Source organism: Heptranchias perlo, chromosome 7 (genome assembly GCF_035084215.1).
Source record: "Heptranchias perlo isolate sHepPer1 chromosome 7, sHepPer1.hap1, whole genome shotgun sequence".
Taxonomy (NCBI): Eukaryota; Metazoa; Chordata; class Chondrichthyes; order Hexanchiformes; family Hexanchidae; genus Heptranchias; species Heptranchias perlo.
In genome coordinates, this window is record NC_090331.1 from 19,983,004 (window position 1) to 20,002,248 (window position 19,245).

The window sequence follows — 19,245 nt, forward strand, 5'->3', positions numbered from 1 at the left end:
ATGGCAGCAGTAACTATTGCCATAAAATTAACCTTGCATAACTAGAATATTTTTGCTGGGGGGAGGCCTAAGCCATTTGGCGTCCTGCTGTAGCACATGGGTTCTGACCTCGCGCAATGTCGGGCGGCTTGCACAATGAGGTGGCCCACGGGTAAGTCCGGGAAAGGGAGGTGAACCTGGAGGGGGGTTGAGCCTGGGCCAGGAACGACTCAGTATTTTTGTGGAGCCTGGAGGGGCACTTCTGCTCCACTCAGTTCCACAAAAATATAACAGAAAATAAAATTTAAGAACCACTGCTTAGGCCGCTCACTGCCCAATACAATAAGGGCGGAGTCTGCAGGGTGCACACTCTATCCATTTGAATCTAAAAATTTAATCGGGTTGTTTTGTACATCATAGGACTTCCATTTCCATACTTTAATGAGACTCCACTTGATTCAGGTGGGCAGATGGGCCGCCGTTGAAAAGGCCCTGGGAAAAAGGCCATGGGTAGGATCAGAGCAGGAATGGGATGGTGAGTGCCGCACTCGGATTTTAGGGCTCCTACCGCCCAGTGGACCAAGTCAAAATTGGCTCTCTTAACTCTGAAACTGGATTCCTGAAGGGTAGATATATGAAGATAGAAAGACTTATTTTCATAAACCTGGATTGAACACCCAAGCGGAATATACTGGCTATGACTACTTTCGTTATAAGATTGTAAAATGAAATAGTTAATTTTAAACTTAGTACCTGTCGTGATTTTTGTTGCAAGACATCAAGAAAGACATCGTACACTTTAGGCTCGAAGACAACAATGTAAATGAGTCTAATGGCTGATGGTTTGTTTTGTGACAAATGATTTTCAAATCCAGTCAACATGCTTTCCATAGTGTCCTGTGGCTTGACTCCTCCTATACCTGTAGAAAGGACAAGGTCTTAGCAAAATTAAATTAAAATGGACTGCAACCAGAAGAGGATGAAATTCACTGTTAGACATGTTCAAATTAGTGGGTTCAATCATAGGTATCACATTCAATGGGATGCTAATTTGGAACCTCTTTAGCCTATTTATTATTGAACACTGAGCAGGAAATACCAGGCACACAGCTCATGATTTGAGCAGTGTTAACATTATGCATTTTATCCAATGAGAAAGTCTGTAAAAAAAAAGTTCTAACTTGGAAGCTGAAGATAGCATGGAAGCAACATTAGCACATGTAATTAAACACTAACATAAGAATGTAAGAAATAGAAGCAGGAGAAGGCCAAATGGCCCCTTGAGCCTGCTGCACCAGTAAATAAGATCATGGCTGATCTTCAACCTCAACTCCACTTTCCTGCCCTATCCCCATATCCCTTGATTCCCTTAGTGTCCAAATATCTATCAATCTCAGTTTTGAATATACTCAATGAGTCATCATCCACAGCCCTCTGGGGTAGAGAATTCCAAAGATTCACAACCCTCTGATTGAAGAAATTTTTCCTCATCTTGGTCCTAAATGGCAGACTCCTTATCTTGAGACTATGACCTCTGGTTCAAAACTCTCCAGCCAGAGGAAACAGCCTCTCAGCATCTACCCTGTAAGCCCTCTCGGAATCTTATAGGTTTCAATGAGATCACCTCTCATTCTTGTAAACTCCAGAGAATATAAGCCTATTCTACTCAATCTTTCCTCATAGGACAACCCTCTCATTCCAGTAATCAATCTAGTGAACCTTCGTTGCATCACCTCTAAGGCAAGCATATCCTTCCTTAGGTAAGGAGATCAAAACTGTACACAATACTCCAGGTGTGGTCTTACCAAAGCCCTATATAATTGCAGCAAGACCCCCTTACTCTTATATTCCAACCCCCCTTCCATTTGCCTTCCTAATTGCTTGCTGTACCTGCTTGTTAACTTTCTGTGATTCGTGTAAAAGGACACCCAAATCCCTCTGACTACCAACATTTCTTAAGTCTCTTACCTTTTAAAAAATATTCTGCTTTTCTATTCCCACCAAAGTGGATAATTTCACATTTCCCCACATTATACTTGATCTACCACCTTCTCGCCCACTCACTTAGCCTGTCTATATCCCTTTGCAGCCTCTTTGCATCCTCCTCACAGTGTAACTTCCCACCTAGCTTTGTATCGTCAGCAAACTTTGATACGTTATGCTCGATCCCCTCATCTAAGTCATTGATATAGGTTGCAAACAGCTGAGACCCGTTTATTCCTCTCTGTTTTCCATTAACCAATCCTCAACCCATGCTAATATATTACCCCCAATCCCATGAGCCCTAATCTTGAGTAACAACCTCTTGTGTGGCACCTTATCGAATGCCTTTTGAAAATCCAAATATACGACATCCACTGGTTCCCCCTTATCTACCTTGCTAGTTACACCCTCAAAAAACTCTAATAGGTTTGACAAACACGGTTTCCTTTCATAAAACCGTGTTGACTCTGCCTAATCATATTATGATTTTCTAAGTGCCCTGTTACTATGCCCTTAATAATGGATGCCAGCATTTTCCCTATTACTGATGTCAGGCTAACTGGCCTACAGTTCCCTGTTTTCTCTCTCCCTCCTTTCATGAATAGCGGGGTTACATTTGCTGTCTTCCAATCCACATGGACTGCTTTGAATCTAGGGAGTTCTGGAAGATCAAAACCAATGCATCCACTATCTCTGCAGCCACCTTTTTTAAAACCCTAGGATGTAGGCCATCAGGTCCAGGGGATTTGTCGGCTTTTAGTCCCATTAATTTCTCCATTACTTTTTCTTGACTAATCTTAATTGCTTTAAGTTCCTCACTCTCATTGCTTTAAGGTCCCCCACTATATGTTTTTTGTGTCTTCTACTGTGAAGACGATATAAAATATTTGTTTTTATCGTCTCTGCCATTTCCTTATTCCCCATTATAATTTCTCCCATCTCTGCCTCTAAGGGACCCATGTTTACTTCCGCAAATCTCTTCCTTTTTACATTCTTTAGAAGCTCTTACAATCTATTTTTATATTTCTTGCTAGTTTACTCTCATTCAATTTTCTCCCTCTTTATCATTGGTTACAGACCAGGTAGGCCCCTGCTTTGATCTCCTGTCTGTGCTGAGTTAGTTGATCTCAGCCAAGGCAGCAGTGGAGATGCTAAAATTGGCCTCAGCACCCTTGGGTTAGGATGGTGAAAAATTTGCCAGAGTTATTACACCTGATTGTTATTGGGGACAACAGCTGCTGTAAGTGCGCATGGGTTGGATAAGGAAAGAATTACCTCCGGCTGTGACATCACTAAAGTTGAATAACCAGATGATGCTCACTGTCAAGAGTCACACATGAATAAAGGACATTTGTGAGAGGTGCTGAAAGGCAACTGTACACCAGCAAGAATCAATACCTTCAGGAGAGGAATGATGTGGAGGAGAGGAAATTGGCAGGAAAAAAAATACTAATGGTCTTGACCGCAGTTACCTGTTCCTAAAGCAGGGAAAGATACTGTAGTAATCTGGTTTTTTTCACATTCTTGCAATACTTTTTCTACGGAGGCTGTAATCATAACTGGATTTGTTTGACCGACCATATGTATGATGTAATCGCAGGTAAGATTTCCACTTCCGGTAACTACAACACCACCGTTAGGCTGAGAACCTAAAGAAATCATAGGCACAAAGTTAAATAAAAACTACATTTATTTTCTATACCTATGAAAGCATCACATTTAATATCAGCAATACATTTAAATAGCTTCTACAACTGCCGGCTAAGAAAATAATTATTATTCTTTTAGCTCCGCTTTAAGTATATAAAAATGTAGCTGATTATGAATGAATATATGTATCTGGGAAAGCAAGTCAGCAAGCATCTCCAAATACTAGATACAATTAACATGTATCACTAGGCTGTTACACTACAATCTAATCTAATCAGGATAGCCACGTATAGAAAGCACTTGTCAAACACCGTAAGTGGACATCGGCATGCCTTTGTGTATGTGTTAAACAGGTTATTGTCTATTGTTTGAATAAATATTTCTGTCTGGTAGTTTGGGGTTGGGGCTAATATATTAGCATAGATAGAGGTTTGGTTAACAGAAAGAAAACAGAGTAGAAATAAATGGGTCATTTTCAGGTTGGCAGGCTGTAACTAGTGGAGTGCCACAAGGATCAGTGCTGGTGCCTCAGTTATATACAATCTATATTAATGACTTAGATGAAGGGACTGAGTGTAATGTGTTCAGGTTTGCTGACGATACAAAGCTAGGTGGGAAAGTAAGCTGTGAGGAGGACACAAAGAGTCTGCAAAGGGGTATAGATAGATGAAGTGAGTGGACAAGGTGGTGGCAGATGGAGTATAATGTAGAGAAATGTGAGAAAAATAAGAAACATAAGAAATAAGAGCAGGAGTAGGCCATACGGCCCCTTGAGCCTGCTCCGCAATTCAATAAGATCATGGCTCCACTTTCAACTCCACTTTCCCACCTGATCCCCATATCTCTTGATTTCCTTAGAGTCCAAAAATCTATCGATTTCAGTCTTGAATATACTCAACGACTGAGCATCCACAGCCCTCTGGGGTAGAGAATTCCAAAGATTCATAACACTCTGAGTGAAGAATTTCCTCCTCATCTAAATCACCTACCCTTATCCTGAGACTATGTCCCCTAGTTCTAGACACTCCAGCCAAGGGAAACAGCTTCTCCGCTTCTACCCTGTCAAGCCCTCTAAGAATTTTATATGCTTCAATGATATCACTTCTCATTCTTCGAAACTCCAGAGAATATAGGCCCATTCTACTCAATCTCTCCTCATAGGATAACCCTCTCATCCAATTTGGTAGGAAGAATAGAAAAAGACTATTTTTTAAATAGTGAGAAACTACTAAATGTTAGTGTTCAGAGGGATTTGGGTGTCCTTGTCCACGAAACACAGAAAGTTAACATGTAGTTATAGCAAGTAATTAGGAAGGCTAGTCTTTATTGTAAGGGACTTGGAGTACAAGAGTAAGGAAGTCTTGCTGCAATTGGACTTTCGTGAGACCACACCTAGAGTACTGTGTACAGTTTTGTTCTCCTTATCTAAGGAAAGATATACTTGCCTTAGGAGCAGTGCAATGAAGGTTCACTAGAATGATTCCTGGGATGGGAGGGTTGTCCTATGAGGAGAGATTGAGTAGAGTGGGCTTATACTTTCTGGAGTTGAAGAACATACGAAATAGGAGCAGGAATAGGTCATCCGGCCCCTCAAGCCTGTTCCGCCATTCAATCAGATCGTGGCTGATCTTCTACCTCAACGTCATTTTCCTGCACCATCCCCATATCCCTTGATGCCTTTAATATCTAGAAATCTATCGATCTCTGTTTTGAATGTACTCAATGACTGAGCCTCCACAGCCCTCTGAGGTAGAGAATTCCAAAGATTCACCACCCTCTGAGTGAAGAAATTTCTCTTCACTCAGTCCTAAATGGCCTATCTCTTATTCTGAGACTGTGACCCCTGGTTGTAGACTCCCCAGCCAGGGGAAATATCCTCCTTGCATCTTTCCTGTTGAGCCCTGTAAGAATTTTGCATGTTTCAATGAGATCACCTCCTATTCTTCTAAGCTCTAGAGAATACAGGTCTAGTCTATTCAATCTCTCCTCATACGACAATCCCGCAATCCCAGGAATCAGTCTGGTGAACCTTTGTTGGACTCCTCTATGGCAAGCATATCCTTTCTTAGGTAAGGAGACCAAAATTGTACATAATATTCGAGGTGCACTCTCACCAAGGCCCTATATAATTGCAGTAAGACATCTTTACTCCTGTACACAAATCCTTTTGTAATAAAGACCAACGTACCATTTGCCTTCCTAATTGCTGGTTACATCTGCATGTTAGCTTTCATGCACAAGGGCACCCAGGTCCACTTTGCATCCTCCTCACAACTCACATTCCCACCTAGTTTTGCGTCATCAGCAAACTTGGAAATATTACATTTGGTCCCCTCATCCAAATCATTGATATAAATTGTGAGTAGCTGGGGCCCATGCACCAATCCCTGCGGTACCCCACTAGTCACAGTCTGCCAACCTGAAAAAGACCCGTTTATTCCTACTCTCTGTTTTCTGTCTGTTAACCAATTCTCAATCAATGCCAGTATATTACCCCCAATTCCACGTGCTCTAACTTTGTTCACTAACCTCCCGTGTGGTACCTTATCGAAAGCCTTCTGAAAATCTAAATACACCACATCCACTGGTTCCCCCATATCTATTCTACTAGTTACATCCGCAAAGATCTGCAATAGATTTGTCCTACATGATTTTCCTTTCATAAATCCATGTTGACTCTGCCAAATCCTATTATTATTTTCCAGGCATCCTGTTATCACATCTTTTATAATAGATTCTAGCATTTTCCCTACTACTGATGTCAGGCTAACAGGTCTGTAGTTCTCTGTTTTCTCTCTCCCTCCTTTCTTAGTTAGTGGGGTTATATTTGCTACCCTCCAACCTGCCGGAACCATTCCAGAATCAATAGAATTTTGGAAGATGACAACCAATGCATCTACTATCTCTATAGCCACCTCTTTCAAAACCCTGGGATGTAGATAATCAGGTCCTTGGGATTTATTGACTTTCAGTCCCATTAATTTCTCTAGTACTATTTTTTTTATTAATACTAATTTCTTTCAGTTCCTCATTCTCGCCAGATCCTTGGTTCTCTAGTATTTCTGGGAGGTTATTTGTGCCTTCATCCGTGAAGACAGACACAAAGTCCCCGATATTACCAGGGAGGCGGGATGGCAGCAGGGGGGCGACTGGGCACGTGGGTAACCCGCCCAGTGAAATCGGTTCGTTCCCCACGCGATCGCGGGTAAATTGAAGGCACTTACCTGGCTTCCAGGTTTCGCGTCGTCAACCTGTGCAATGGGCAGACTGCGCACCCGCATCACAGGCTGTCAGCTGGAGGAGCCCTATTTAAAGGGGCAGTCCTCCAATGCTGCTCCTGCAGCAAACAACCAAAAGTACAGCATGGAGCAGTCCAAGGGAAAGGCTGCTCCCAGATTTAACAATGCCTCACTCCAGGTCCTACTGGATGGGGTGAGGAGGAGGAGGGAGATTTTCTACCCAGCAGACGGGAGGAAGTGGCCTGCCTCTGCCAGCAAGAAGGCCTGGCTCGAGGTGGCAGAGGAGGTCATCAGCAGCAGCAACACCTCCAGCACATGGATCCAGTGCAGGAAGCGCTTCAATGACCTAACTAGGTCAGCCAAAGTGAGTACACTTACTCATTCTCCTACACTCCGTCTTCCACATCATCGCCCCCACCCCACAACTCCTTCTGCGCTGCCAACACGACTCTATCACATCACTCCTCACAACCACGCAAAGCTCATCCTCAACTTACCTGCACTTACTCACCTCCCCAGTACTCATCCCACCACTACCACTCAACCCAATCCTCATACAATGTCATGGCTCTGTCTCATACTCACCCTCTGATGCATCTCTTTCACGGTCAGCCTCACCCAAACCAATGCATTCAGCGGCTGGCCACGTCACCATCCCTCACTCACGCCCCTCTACTTTCTCCCCTTATAGGAGAAGAGAGCCCAGAATGCACGGGAGAGGGTGAAGACCGGAGGGGGGCCACAACATCAGGTCATCCTCACGGACGCGGAGCAGGAGGCTCTGGAACTAATCCACACCCTGGAGTGCCTGTCCGTCGGGGACGCCGAGACTGCCACCCGACAAACAGCTTGTGACAGAACTTTGACATTCAGCACTCACAATAGCAAATGATGTTAACATGCCTTGCCATCTTCAGCACCTCAACATCTGTCATCATGCTTCTGTTCTATTGCCTTCTCATGCTATTGCCATATGTTCTCTTACAGGGCCTTCAGCGACCACCGTGACAGCGGAGGGCGATTCCTCAGAGGACCTGCCAGCCTCTGAGGGGCCACCGTCACATCTGAGTGAGCCATTCACCAGCGCAGATACACACACCTTGGTGGATCCCCGTTCTCAGTTAGTTGGGATCACACATGGTGAGTCACCACACACATGTGAGCATGAGCAGACACTGGTGGCAGGGGCAGCTGTGGAGAGTCTGCACAGTGGGAGCACTCTTCTCCAGGCTCTGCTCTGCTGGACACAGATGCTGACCCCTGGGGGCCATCCTTTAAAAGGAGAATGTTCGAGGGGCAGCAGCACATTTGCGAGGTGCTGGAACAGGTGCCACGTGCACTCTCCACAATCGTGCAGAGGATGGAGGAGTCCAACTCCTGCATGAGTGGAATGGTGGCACAGGTACAGGAGGGAATCTCTGAGATACTGTCGCAGGGACATGAGGGCATCTCTGAGATTGTGTCGCGGGTAATGTCTGCGATGGAGGGAAAGCTAGCCTCCATCGAGCTTCAAGCATGACTCACAAATGAGTCCATTCAGGCCCTGACAACGGCCCTTCGGACTCAGGGTGAGCAACTTTCTGCCGCCTTAGGCAGGCAGATACACGAGCACTGGCCTTACAAAGCTTCACACATGTCCTCCAAACTGTCGTCCAGCAGGGTGGTAGGAGTGATGTAGGCCTGGCCGAGGAAAGGGATGATGGTGAAAGGGGACATGGAAATGGGGATACCACTCAAAGCGCTCCCACGTCTCACCCATTGCCCCCCTCTCAACCAGTACCCGCAATGCTGCCTCCTCTCCAGGTGGTCGAGTCTGCCCCTGCACAGGTGCAGCTGGAGCAGTCTTTGGAGGGGCCCTCACGGACACCAAAACCCAGAGGGCGTAGGCCCAAAGCATCTAATCGGTCAGGGCATGAACAAGAGCAACCTGCCACTACCTCTGCTGCAGCCACAGGGGAAGCACCACGTAGGAGTAGTAGGAAGTGTAAGGCAAAGGTTTTGTGAGCACAAAGCGGATGCACAAGGGTGTTTGACGGTTTGTCATGTTTTTTATTTACATTTGATTTTTGTTAATGGCACATTAAATATTATTATTGTCACCACTACTGCCACGTCTTGCCCATTCTTGACTGGCTTGTGTAATAAGTCCCTTTCATGAGGTTCACCATGAACACCCACACTTGATGCCACCCAATGGGTCATTCTACAGTGGGTGTATGTGTAGTTGCACGACTATTTTGTGCAGGTGCCTGTGGCACAGCACTGTGTTGTGGAGCTCCACGTGGCAGAGGTGGACGGTGTGCCTGGCGAGGCTGGTGATGTTGCTCGTCCTCGGGTGAAGTGATGAATGCAGCTATGGCACCCCCATCCTGACGGTGTGAGTTTGAGGGGGTCCACAAAGTAGGTAAATATGTTTGCACAGCAGAGTTTAGGGCATAAATTAATAATTTTGAGTGGAAAGACATAGGTGTTGCAGCCAAAACTTTTTGTCTGAAGTGACAGAGTGCCCTGCTGCAATAAATGAGCTATTCCCCCCAACTGTCAAATAATCCTTTGCACCTCCCACTGGCTGCCGACTGAAAAACTTCTGCTCCAACAGGGAATGTTTCCCACAGCACGGATCCTTCAAAATTGCACCCCTGCCAAAATCTCCAGTCAATGAGGTCTGTCAAGTACCTCAAATATCTAAATAACTATCTAAAGCAGCATCCCGCCGGCTTTAACTGCCGGTGGGATTCCCGCATGCGGGAGCTGCATGCGCACCCGAACGCATCATTGGGGAACCCAGAAGTCAGCGGGTTGGAGCCGGGCTTCGAACCCGTTCCGGGATTCCACCATTTTAGGAACCCCTCTGCCCCCAACGCACCCGCTCGGCCATCCGAAAATTGGCCCCAAAGTATTTGTTTAATTTCTCTGCCATTTCCTTATTCCTCATTATAAACTCTCCCGTCTCTGTCTGTAAGGAACCCACATTTGCCTTCGCCTTTTACACACCTATAGAAGCTCTCACAGTCAGTTTTTATGTTTCTCATTAGTTTACACTTATATTCTGTTTTCCCTTTCTTTATCAATTTCTTGGTCCTTCTTTGCTGAATTCTAAAATGCTCCCAATCCTCAGGCTTACTGCTTTTTCTTGCAACTTTATATGCCTCTTTCTTTGACTTAATACTATCTTTAATTTCTCTTGTTAGCCACGGTTGGACCACTTTTCCTGTTGGGTTTTTGCACCTTAAAGGAATATATATTTGAGAAGAATGAGAGGTGATCTCATTGAAACATATAAGATTCTGAGAGGGTTTGACAGGGTAGATGCTGAGAGGCTGTTTCCCCTGGCTGGAGAGTCTACAACTAGGGGGTATAGTCTCAGGATAAGGGGTCGGCCATTTAGGACTGAAATGAGGAGAAATTTCTTCAATCAGAGGGTAGTGAATCTTTGAATTCTCTAGCCCAGAGGGCTGTGGATGCTCAGTCATTGAGTATATTCAATGTTGTGATCAATAGATTTTTGGACTCTAAGGGAATCAAGGGATATGGGGATCAGGCGGGAAAGTGGAGTTGAGATCGAAGATCAGCCATGATCTTAGTGAATGGCAGAGTAGGATTGAGGGGCCGTATGGCCTACTCCTGCTCCTATTTCTTGTGTTCTTATGTTCTTATGGCTTTTCACAGATAAGACTGTATTTAAAGTTTCAATGGATATTAGAAAGAAGCAAGAGTTGCATTTATATAGTGCCTTCAAAGCTCAGGATGTCCCAAAGCGTTTCACAGCAAATCAACTACTTTTGAAGCATAGGCGTTATTATGTTGACATTTATGGAATACCAATTAGTTACAATTCTGCTCTATATGGAAAAGGAACAAGTGATTTCATAGCTCAGAATGTCTGTGTAATTCCCAGAAAGACAGTAACTGGGCAGGATCAAGAAATTACTCCTTCCCACACATGTTTGTTTGAAAGATCTGCAAAAAATGCTTTTCAAAGGAGCACATCTGACCAGTTTGTCTAATTAACTCTTTCATTATGTGGCTCCAAACTGCTCCTCTATTTGGACTAACCTCAACAATTCACTGTTAAACTTGCCGCTGTAAATGACTCTATCTGCTAATATAGCTGATTGGTCGTTTAGTCTGCTATGAAAGTACCTGGCAGTACTGACATTAACCATTTTGAAATGACCTGGGCACATGGTGCAATTCCCACATGTAAATCAGAGACAAGAAATGTGTTTATTGTTCTCCCAGGGCATGCTATCCCAGATTAACTTGTGCATTAGGTGTTGCTTAATGGCTATGGGAGCTGATTATTTTTGTTGGACATGAGAAAGTCTGAATTGTGATAGGATATAAGAGTATATCATGATATTTTTTTGAACTTGTGACCAGGCATTTGGACCACAATGGGGACAATGGTCATTCCTGGTCAAATCCTGCCTTTCAGTGTTTCAAACAGCCATTCTAGATTCGGTTTAACTAAAATTAATTGCTAAATAGCAAAAAGCAAAATACTGCAAATGCTGGGAAATCTGAAATAACAACAGAAAATGCTGGAAACACTCAGCAGGTCAGGCAGCGTTCTGTGGAGAGAGAAACAGTGTTAACGTTTCAGGTCAAGGACCTGTCGTCAGAAGGTTCACGTCGATGATCTTTTGTCACAGCATTCTGACAGAAGATCATTGACCTAAAACGTTAACCCTTTATTTCTCTCTTCATAGATGCTGCCTTAATTGTTAGGTAGTTCACTTCAATAGTCACAAAGAACAAGTGTACAACAATGTTAAAATTTGAAATTTATGTACTGACAAAGACCATGACTAATTGTGCCTAGGTTGACCACTCTAACCATGCCAACAGGTCACCATGACCACTACTAGAGAAAAATAAATCTTGCTCAATCAACCTTCAATTCTGTTCACAAAGGTCAAAATTTTGATAATTTAGAGATTGATGATATAAATTGTATGTCTCACGAGTACTCAAAGCTCTAGTACTCTGGAGATGCTTTTTTAATATTATGCATGTCAATATATATCTGTAACTTACCCAATGTCTGGCATTCATCCCTGACAGTACTGCCAGCTGCTGCAAATATTGCCCCAGAGACGCCTGAAAAACAATGGCACAACAAAGTTTGTGGATATCTAATTCATTTTTAATCATGACAAATAACTTTGGGCGAGCTTTCTGCCCGTCCATAGTCAATGCCCAGAACATGCAGCGCTTTCATTTTTACGCTTATATAAAGTGCTGTTACTACAAAGAGATGAAAGAAACATATTGAAGGTATAATGGTTTGATCAGGAAACTCCCCTGAGTTTCGGGTCTCAATCTGAGCAGAGGCCAGGAACTTCCCAAAATGAGGGAGGGAAAATTAAGAGAGTCATCGCCAGGAGAGGCATGTACCTCCTATTATCCAGCTTATAATGGCATCACCTCTGCCACTGTTGATGAATACCCTGAGATCAGGGTGAAGAATGGCATGGAATAAAACAATGAAGGGAGTTTACCATCAATTTGAAAAGAAAAGAGTAAATGGAAGGAAGAAAGAGCCAGAAAGAAGCTTTCTGAAAACTCCACTCAAAACATTGGCTATAATTCTGAGTATGAATCGAAGTAGTTTTTTTTTAATTAAGTAAAATGCACTATCACTACAACCCTGCTCCATTTAATTTCCAAACCATGGCAATTCCACAAGTGCAGTGACAATAATCGACAAATTAATCCAGTTAATACATTCATACCAGGGAACATCCACCTTATCTCCAAAAAGCAGTCGCAACCATTATTGAAGAAAATAAGCCTTCACATAAGACAACAGCCAGGCATGCCCCAGAAAATTCCTTTGAAAGAAAATAATAAGTTTTTAGAAGCTACTATTTTGCACATATTTATCATATATAATTTCTTTGGGGACAAACTAAGGCTGGGAATTTCTTTGGAGCTGCTCCTGTCCCACCGCTGTAATGGGGTTTCTGCCACATATCTGGCGAAGTTATGGTGACAGAGTGGGAGCAGCACTGAGGAAATTCCTGGCCTAAATGAGCTGACTCAGAATGGAAGCTAACAGCTCATTTAAATGTTTTCTGCCTCATGCTTTTGCACAACAAACAATGGGAGAGAGTAATATCTGATTGGTTCCAGTTCACCCTCCAACCTGTTTGCTTCTGATAGATTCTGAGCCTACCTTCCAAATGGTCTGACTATTTGATACTGACAACCTCAAATCCAAGTAGAAAAAGCCTATTTTTCTTGTAAAACACTGACAAGCTGACATATGGCAGTGGGTAAGGAAAATACTATCTATTCATTTTCCAGTAACCAATCAAAAAGCACTTTGCTGTCTATGAGGTGATCTCTCATAAACTTTTTTCACTGGAGATATGCATCGTTCCACAACTCCCACAACCCACCTTGTAACAGTGTAAACTTTGGCTCACTGTGATCAACATCAAGTGGGGTAGACAATGGGTAATTGTATTTCAAGTGCCAAGGGCAGAAAAATACAACTCCCATAGATTCAAATGAAATCACACCGACAGCCAATTTTCAGATCCCAGAGTCTTAATGGAAGTTTTGAATTTCATACTCGTAGATTTTGATATTCCTTGATGTGGAGATGCCGGTGATGGACTGGGGTTGACAATTGTAAACAATTTTACAACACCAAGTTATAGTCCAGCAATTTTATTTTAAATTCACAAGCTTTTCCACATCGTTCACCTGAGGAAGGAGGTAGCCTCCGAAAGCTTGTGAATTTAAAATAAAATTGCTGGACTATAACTTGGTGTTGTAAAATTGTTTACAATTGATATTCCTTAACTGATCAATCAGATTACAGGATTGACTGTTTTATTCATAATGTTCAAAGATCTTACAAAATGAAATTCTATGATCTAAGGGGTTAATTACAAAGAAAAAGTTATCTTACCGGAATTCAGATCCAGTGATGTATTTGTGGAATTCACTATTGCTTTCACACTTTCCTGGGTTATGTCTCCATGCTTCACCTCAATAATGACATTACCGATTTTCAGCTGTGCAGGCAACAGTCCTCTCTTTTGAACTGGAGAATAACAAAGAGATTTGTTTTCACTGAACACCAAAAATACAGTCAGTTCACGTCAAGAACTGTGCAAAGGATACTATCGAATTTTTGTATAACTTTCAAAATGGAGCCATGCACCTAGAGAAGGGCAGACAATTTTTAAAAAGTGATAGATTATTCTGGATCCAGATTAACCACATATTTGGAGCTTACAGACTATCAGAATTTTGCTACAGCTTAGATGTGGAATTTGGGTTCAGAACTGTTGTGTACTTTAGTTACTTGCTAAAGTTAATACAATTAGCTTCATGAAAAATGTCTTTAAAGACTGGTTTGCAGTTTTACTGTACTATTGATTAGGGCATGGTCATTGGTGAGACAGGACAATCGGAAAGAAATATGTAAAAATATACATCGGAGGTTTTCTGTGAGGCTCATCACAAATACATATAATCATAGAATAATACATCACAGGAGACCATTCGGCCCATCACGCCTGTGCTGGCTCTTTGAAATTAGTCTCAGTCCCCTGCTCTTTCCCCATAGCCCTGTAAAATTTCCTTTTTAAGTAAATATCCACTTCCCTTTTGAAAGTTACTATTGATTCTGTTTTCACTACCCTTTCAGGCAATGCATTCCAGATCATAACAACTTGCTCAGTAAAAAAAATTCTCATCTCCCCCCTGGCTTTTTTGCCAATTAGGAACATAGGAACATAGGAACAGGAGTAGGCCATTCAGCCCCTCGTGCCTGCTCCGCCATTTGATAAGATTATGGCTAATCTGTGATCTAACTCCATATACCTGCCTTTGGCTCATATCCCTTAAAACTTTGGTTGCCAAAAAGCTTTCTATTTCAGATTTAAATTTAGCAATTGAGCTAGTACCAATTGCTGTTTGCGGAAGAGAGTTCCAAACTTCCACCACCCTTTGTGTGTAGAAATGTTTTCTAATCTCGCTCCTGAAAGGTCTGGCTCTAATTTTTAGACTGTGCCCCCTACTCCTAGAATCCCCAACCAGCGGAAATAGTTTCTCTCTATCTACCCTATCTGTTCCCCTTAATATCTTATAAACTTCGATCAGATCACCCCTTAACCTTCGAAACTCCAGAGAATATAACCCCAATTTGTGTAATCTCTCCTTGTAAATTAACCCTTGAAGCCCAGGTATCATTCTAGTAAACCTACGCTGCACTTCCTCCAAGGCCAATATGTCCTTCCGAAGGTGCGGTGCCCAGAACTGCTCACAGTACTCCAGGTGCGGTCTAACCAGAGTTTTGTATAGCTGCAGCATAACTTCTGCTCCCTTGTACTCTAGTCCTCTAGATATAAAGGCCAGCATTCCATTAGCCTTATTGATTATTTTCTGCACCTGTTCATGACACTTCAATGATCTATGTACCTGAACCCCTAGGTCCCTTTGGACATCCACAGTTTTTAACTTTTTACCATTTGGAAAGTACCCTGTTCTATCCTTTTTTGATCCAAAGTAGATGACCTCACATTTTCTACATTGAATTACATTTGCCACAGTTTTGCCCATTCACCTAATCTATCAATATCGCTTTGTAATTTTATGTTTTTATCTACACTGTTTACAATGCCACCAATCTTTGTGTCATCGGCAAACTTAGATATGAGACTTTCTATGCCTTCATCTAAGTTGTTAATAAATATTGTGAATAATTGAGGCCCCAAGACAGATCCCTGCGGGACTCCACTAGTCACATCCTGCCAATGTGAGTACCTACCCATTATCCCTACTCTCTGTCGCCTTTCGCTCAGCCAACTTCCTAACCAACTCCGTACTTTTCCCTCGATTCCATGAGCTTCTATCTTAACTAACAGTCTCTTATGTGGGACCTTATCAAATGCCTTCTGGAAGTCCATATAAATAACATCCATTGACATTCCCCTGTCCACTACTTTAGTCACCTCTTCAAAAAATTCAATCAGGTTTGTCAGGCATGACCTACCTTTCACAAATCCATGCTGGCTCTCTCTGATTAACTGAAAATTCTCGAGGTGTTCAGTCACCCTATCCTTAATTATAGACTCCAGCAATTTCCCCACAACAGATGTTAGGCTAACTGGTCTATAATTCCCTGGTTTCCCTCTCTCCCCTCTCTTAAAAAAGCGGAGTGACATGTGCAATTTTCCAATCTAGAGGGACAGTTCCTGAATCTAGAGAACTTTGAAAGATTATAGTTCGGGCATCTGCAATGTGCTCACCTTCTTCCTTTAAAACCCTGGGATGGAAACCATCTGGTCCTCGGCATTTGTCACTCTTTAGTGCTATTATTTTCTTCATTACTGTTGCTTTACTTATATTAATTTTATCGAGTCCCTGTCCCCGATTCAATATTAGTTTTCTTGGGATCTCCAGAATGCTATCCCCTTTTTCTACTGTAAATACTGACGCAAAGTAGTTGTTCAACATGTCTGCCATTTCCCCATTGTCAATGACAATATCCCCACTTTCAGTTTTTAAGGGGCCAACACTGCTCCTGACCACCCTCTTTTTCCTAATGTAACTATAAAAGTTCTTCGTATTGGTTTTGATATCCCTTGCAAGTTTCTTTTCGTACTCTCTTTTTGTAGCTCTTACTATCTGTTTTGTGACCCTTTATTGATCTTTGTATCTTTACCATTCGCCAGGATCTGTCCCATTTTTTGCCTTTTTGTATGCCCTTTCCTTATGTCTTATACTGTCCCTTACCTCTTTAGTTGTCCAGGGCTGTTTTTTTTGGCAAGTAGAGTTCTTGCCCCTCAGGGGTATAAACCGATTCTGTATCACATTAGGGTTTAAACTAATTTGGGAGGGGGTGTAGCATTAGAAAAGAGAAACAACGTGCACAAAGGATCGGGAGAGACAGATAGCACTAGAGTAAGAAACAGTACAGTATTAGGTGGGATCAGACTAAGAGAGAATACGAGACGGTCTAAGATCGGTTTAGAGTGCATGCGTGCAAACCCACAAAGCGTAGTAAATAAGGTTGGTGGGCTGCAGGCGAAAATAGCCAAATGGGAATATAATGTGGCGGTGATAACGGAGCTGTGCTCAAAAAAGGGCAGTATTGGGTATTAAATATTCCTATATTCAAGGTGTTCAAGAAAGATAGGGAAGGAAAAATCGTGGGGGGTGGCAGTATTGATTAAGGAGAATATTGCAGTGCTGGAGAGAGACGATGTCCTTGAGGGATTAAAGACAAATGTGTTTGATTAGAGTTAATAAACAATAGAGACGCCATTACATTACTGGGTGTATTCTGTAGGCCACCAACTAGTGGAAAGGATATAGAGGAACAAATTTTCAGAAAAATTACAGAGAGGTGCAAGAACTATAGAGTAGTGATAATGGGGGACTTCAAATATCCTAATATAGACTGGGATAGTAATAGGGTAAATGGCAAAAGGGGGAAGAATTTCTTAAGTGTGTTCTGGAAAACTTTCTTGATCAGTATGTTTCTGGCCCAACAAGGAAGGAGGCATTACTGGATCTTGTTCTGGGGAATGAGGTGGGTCGAGTGGAGCAAGTATCAGTGGGGGAATATTTAGGGAACAGTGATCATAGTATCATAAGTTTTAGATTAGTTATGGAAAAGGACAAGGAGCAATCTAGAGGAAAAATAATTCATTGGAGGAGGGCCAATTTCATTGGGTTGAGAATGGATTTGGTCCGGGTAAATTGGAATCAAAGATTGGCAGGCAAAACTGTAATCGAACAATGGGAGGCCTTTAAAGAGGAGATGGTTTGGGTACAGTCTAGGTGCAGTCCTACGAGGGAGAAAGGTAGGGCAACCAAAACCAGAGCTCCCTGGATGATGAAAGAGATAGAGAGTAAGATGAAGCAGAAAAAGAGGGCATACAAATGAGAACCTAGCTGAATATAGAAAGTACAGAGGAGAAGTGAGAAAGGAAATAAGAGGGGCAAAGGGACAGTATGAGAATAGACCAGCGGCTAACTTAAAAGGGAATCCAAAAGTCTTCTATAGGCATATAAATAGTAAACAGTTCGTAAGAGGAGGGGTGGAGCCGATTATAGATCAAAAAGGAAATCTACACTTGGAGGCAGAGGGCATGGCTAAGGTACTAAATGAGTACTTTGCATCTGTCTTTACCAAGGAAGAAGATGCTGCTAAAGTCACAGTAAAGGAGGAAGTAGATGAAATACTGGATGGGCTAAAAATTGATAAAGAGGAGGTGCTAGAAAGGTTGGCTGTACTTAAAGTAGATAAGTCACCCTGTCCGGATGGGATGCATCCTCGGCTGCTGAGGGAAGTAAGGGTGGAAATTGCAGAGGTACTGGCCATAATCTTCCAATCCTCATTAGGTATGGGGGTGGTGCCAGAGGACTGGAGAATTGCAAATGTTACACCCTTGTTCAAAAAAGAGTGTGAAGATAAACCCAGCAACTACAGGCCGGCCAGTTTAACCTCGGTGGTGGGGAAGCTTTTAGAAATGATAATCTAGGACAAAATTAATAGTCACATGGACAAGTGTGGATTAATAAAGGAAAGCCAGCATGGATTTGTTAAAGGCAAATCGTGTTCAACTAACTTCATAGAGTTTTTTGATGAGGTAATATAGAGAGTTGATGAGGGCTATGCGGTTGATGTTGTGTATATGGACTTTCAAGAGGTGTTTGATAAAGTGCCAGATAATTGGCTTGTCAGAAAAACTGAAGCCCATAGAATAAAAGGGGCAGTGGCAGCGTGGATCCGAAAGTGGCTGAGTGACAGGAAACAGAGAGTAGTGGTGAACGGTGGTTTTTCAGACTGGAAGAAGGTATACAGTGCTGTTCCCATGGGGCGGTACTAGGACCATTGCAGAGAAGTGCAAAGTGATACATTTTGGCAGGGAAGAACGAGGAGGGGCAATATAAACTAAATGGTACAATTCTAAAGGGGGTGCAGTGGGTATTTGTGCACAAATCTTTAAAGGTGGCAGGGCAGGTTGAGAATGCGGTTTAAAAAAGTATACAGGATCCCGGGCTTTATAAATAAAGGCTTCGAGTACAAAAGCAAGGAAGTTATGTTGAACCTTTTTACAACACTGGTTCGGCCACAGCTGGAGTAATGTGTCCAATTCTGGGCACCGCTCTTTAGGAAGGATGTGAAGGCCTTAGAGAGGGTGCAGAAAAGATTTACTAGAATGGTTCCAGGGATGAGGGACTTCAGTTACGTTGTTAGACTGGAGAAGCTGGAGTTGTTCTCCTTAGAGCAGAGAAGGTTGAGAGGAGATTTGATAGAAGTGTTCAAAATCATGAAGGGCTTAGATAAAGTAAATAAAGAGAAACTGCTCCCATTGGCAGAAGGGTTGAGAACTAGAGGACACAGATTTAAGGTGACTGG

The 19,245-nt window shown here is 42.7% G+C and overlaps 1 protein-coding gene across 1 annotated transcript in view; it reads right to left on the reverse strand.

Annotated features, from left to right (window-relative positions):
- Positions 1–19,245, reverse strand: part of parp14rs3 (poly(ADP-ribose) polymerase family member 14-related sequence 3) — a 98,971-nt gene that overhangs the window by 43,252 nt on the left and 36,474 nt on the right. Inside the window, exons 14-17 of the mRNA XM_067987154.1 lie at positions 13,777–13,911; positions 11,892–11,954; positions 3,435–3,611; positions 733–899 (exon numbers count right to left, since the gene is read on the reverse strand). Of these exons, the coding sequence (XP_067843255.1) occupies positions 733–899; positions 3,435–3,611; positions 11,892–11,954; positions 13,777–13,911 (542 nt within the window). The remainder of the gene's footprint in view (positions 1–732; positions 900–3,434; positions 3,612–11,891; positions 11,955–13,776; positions 13,912–19,245) is intronic.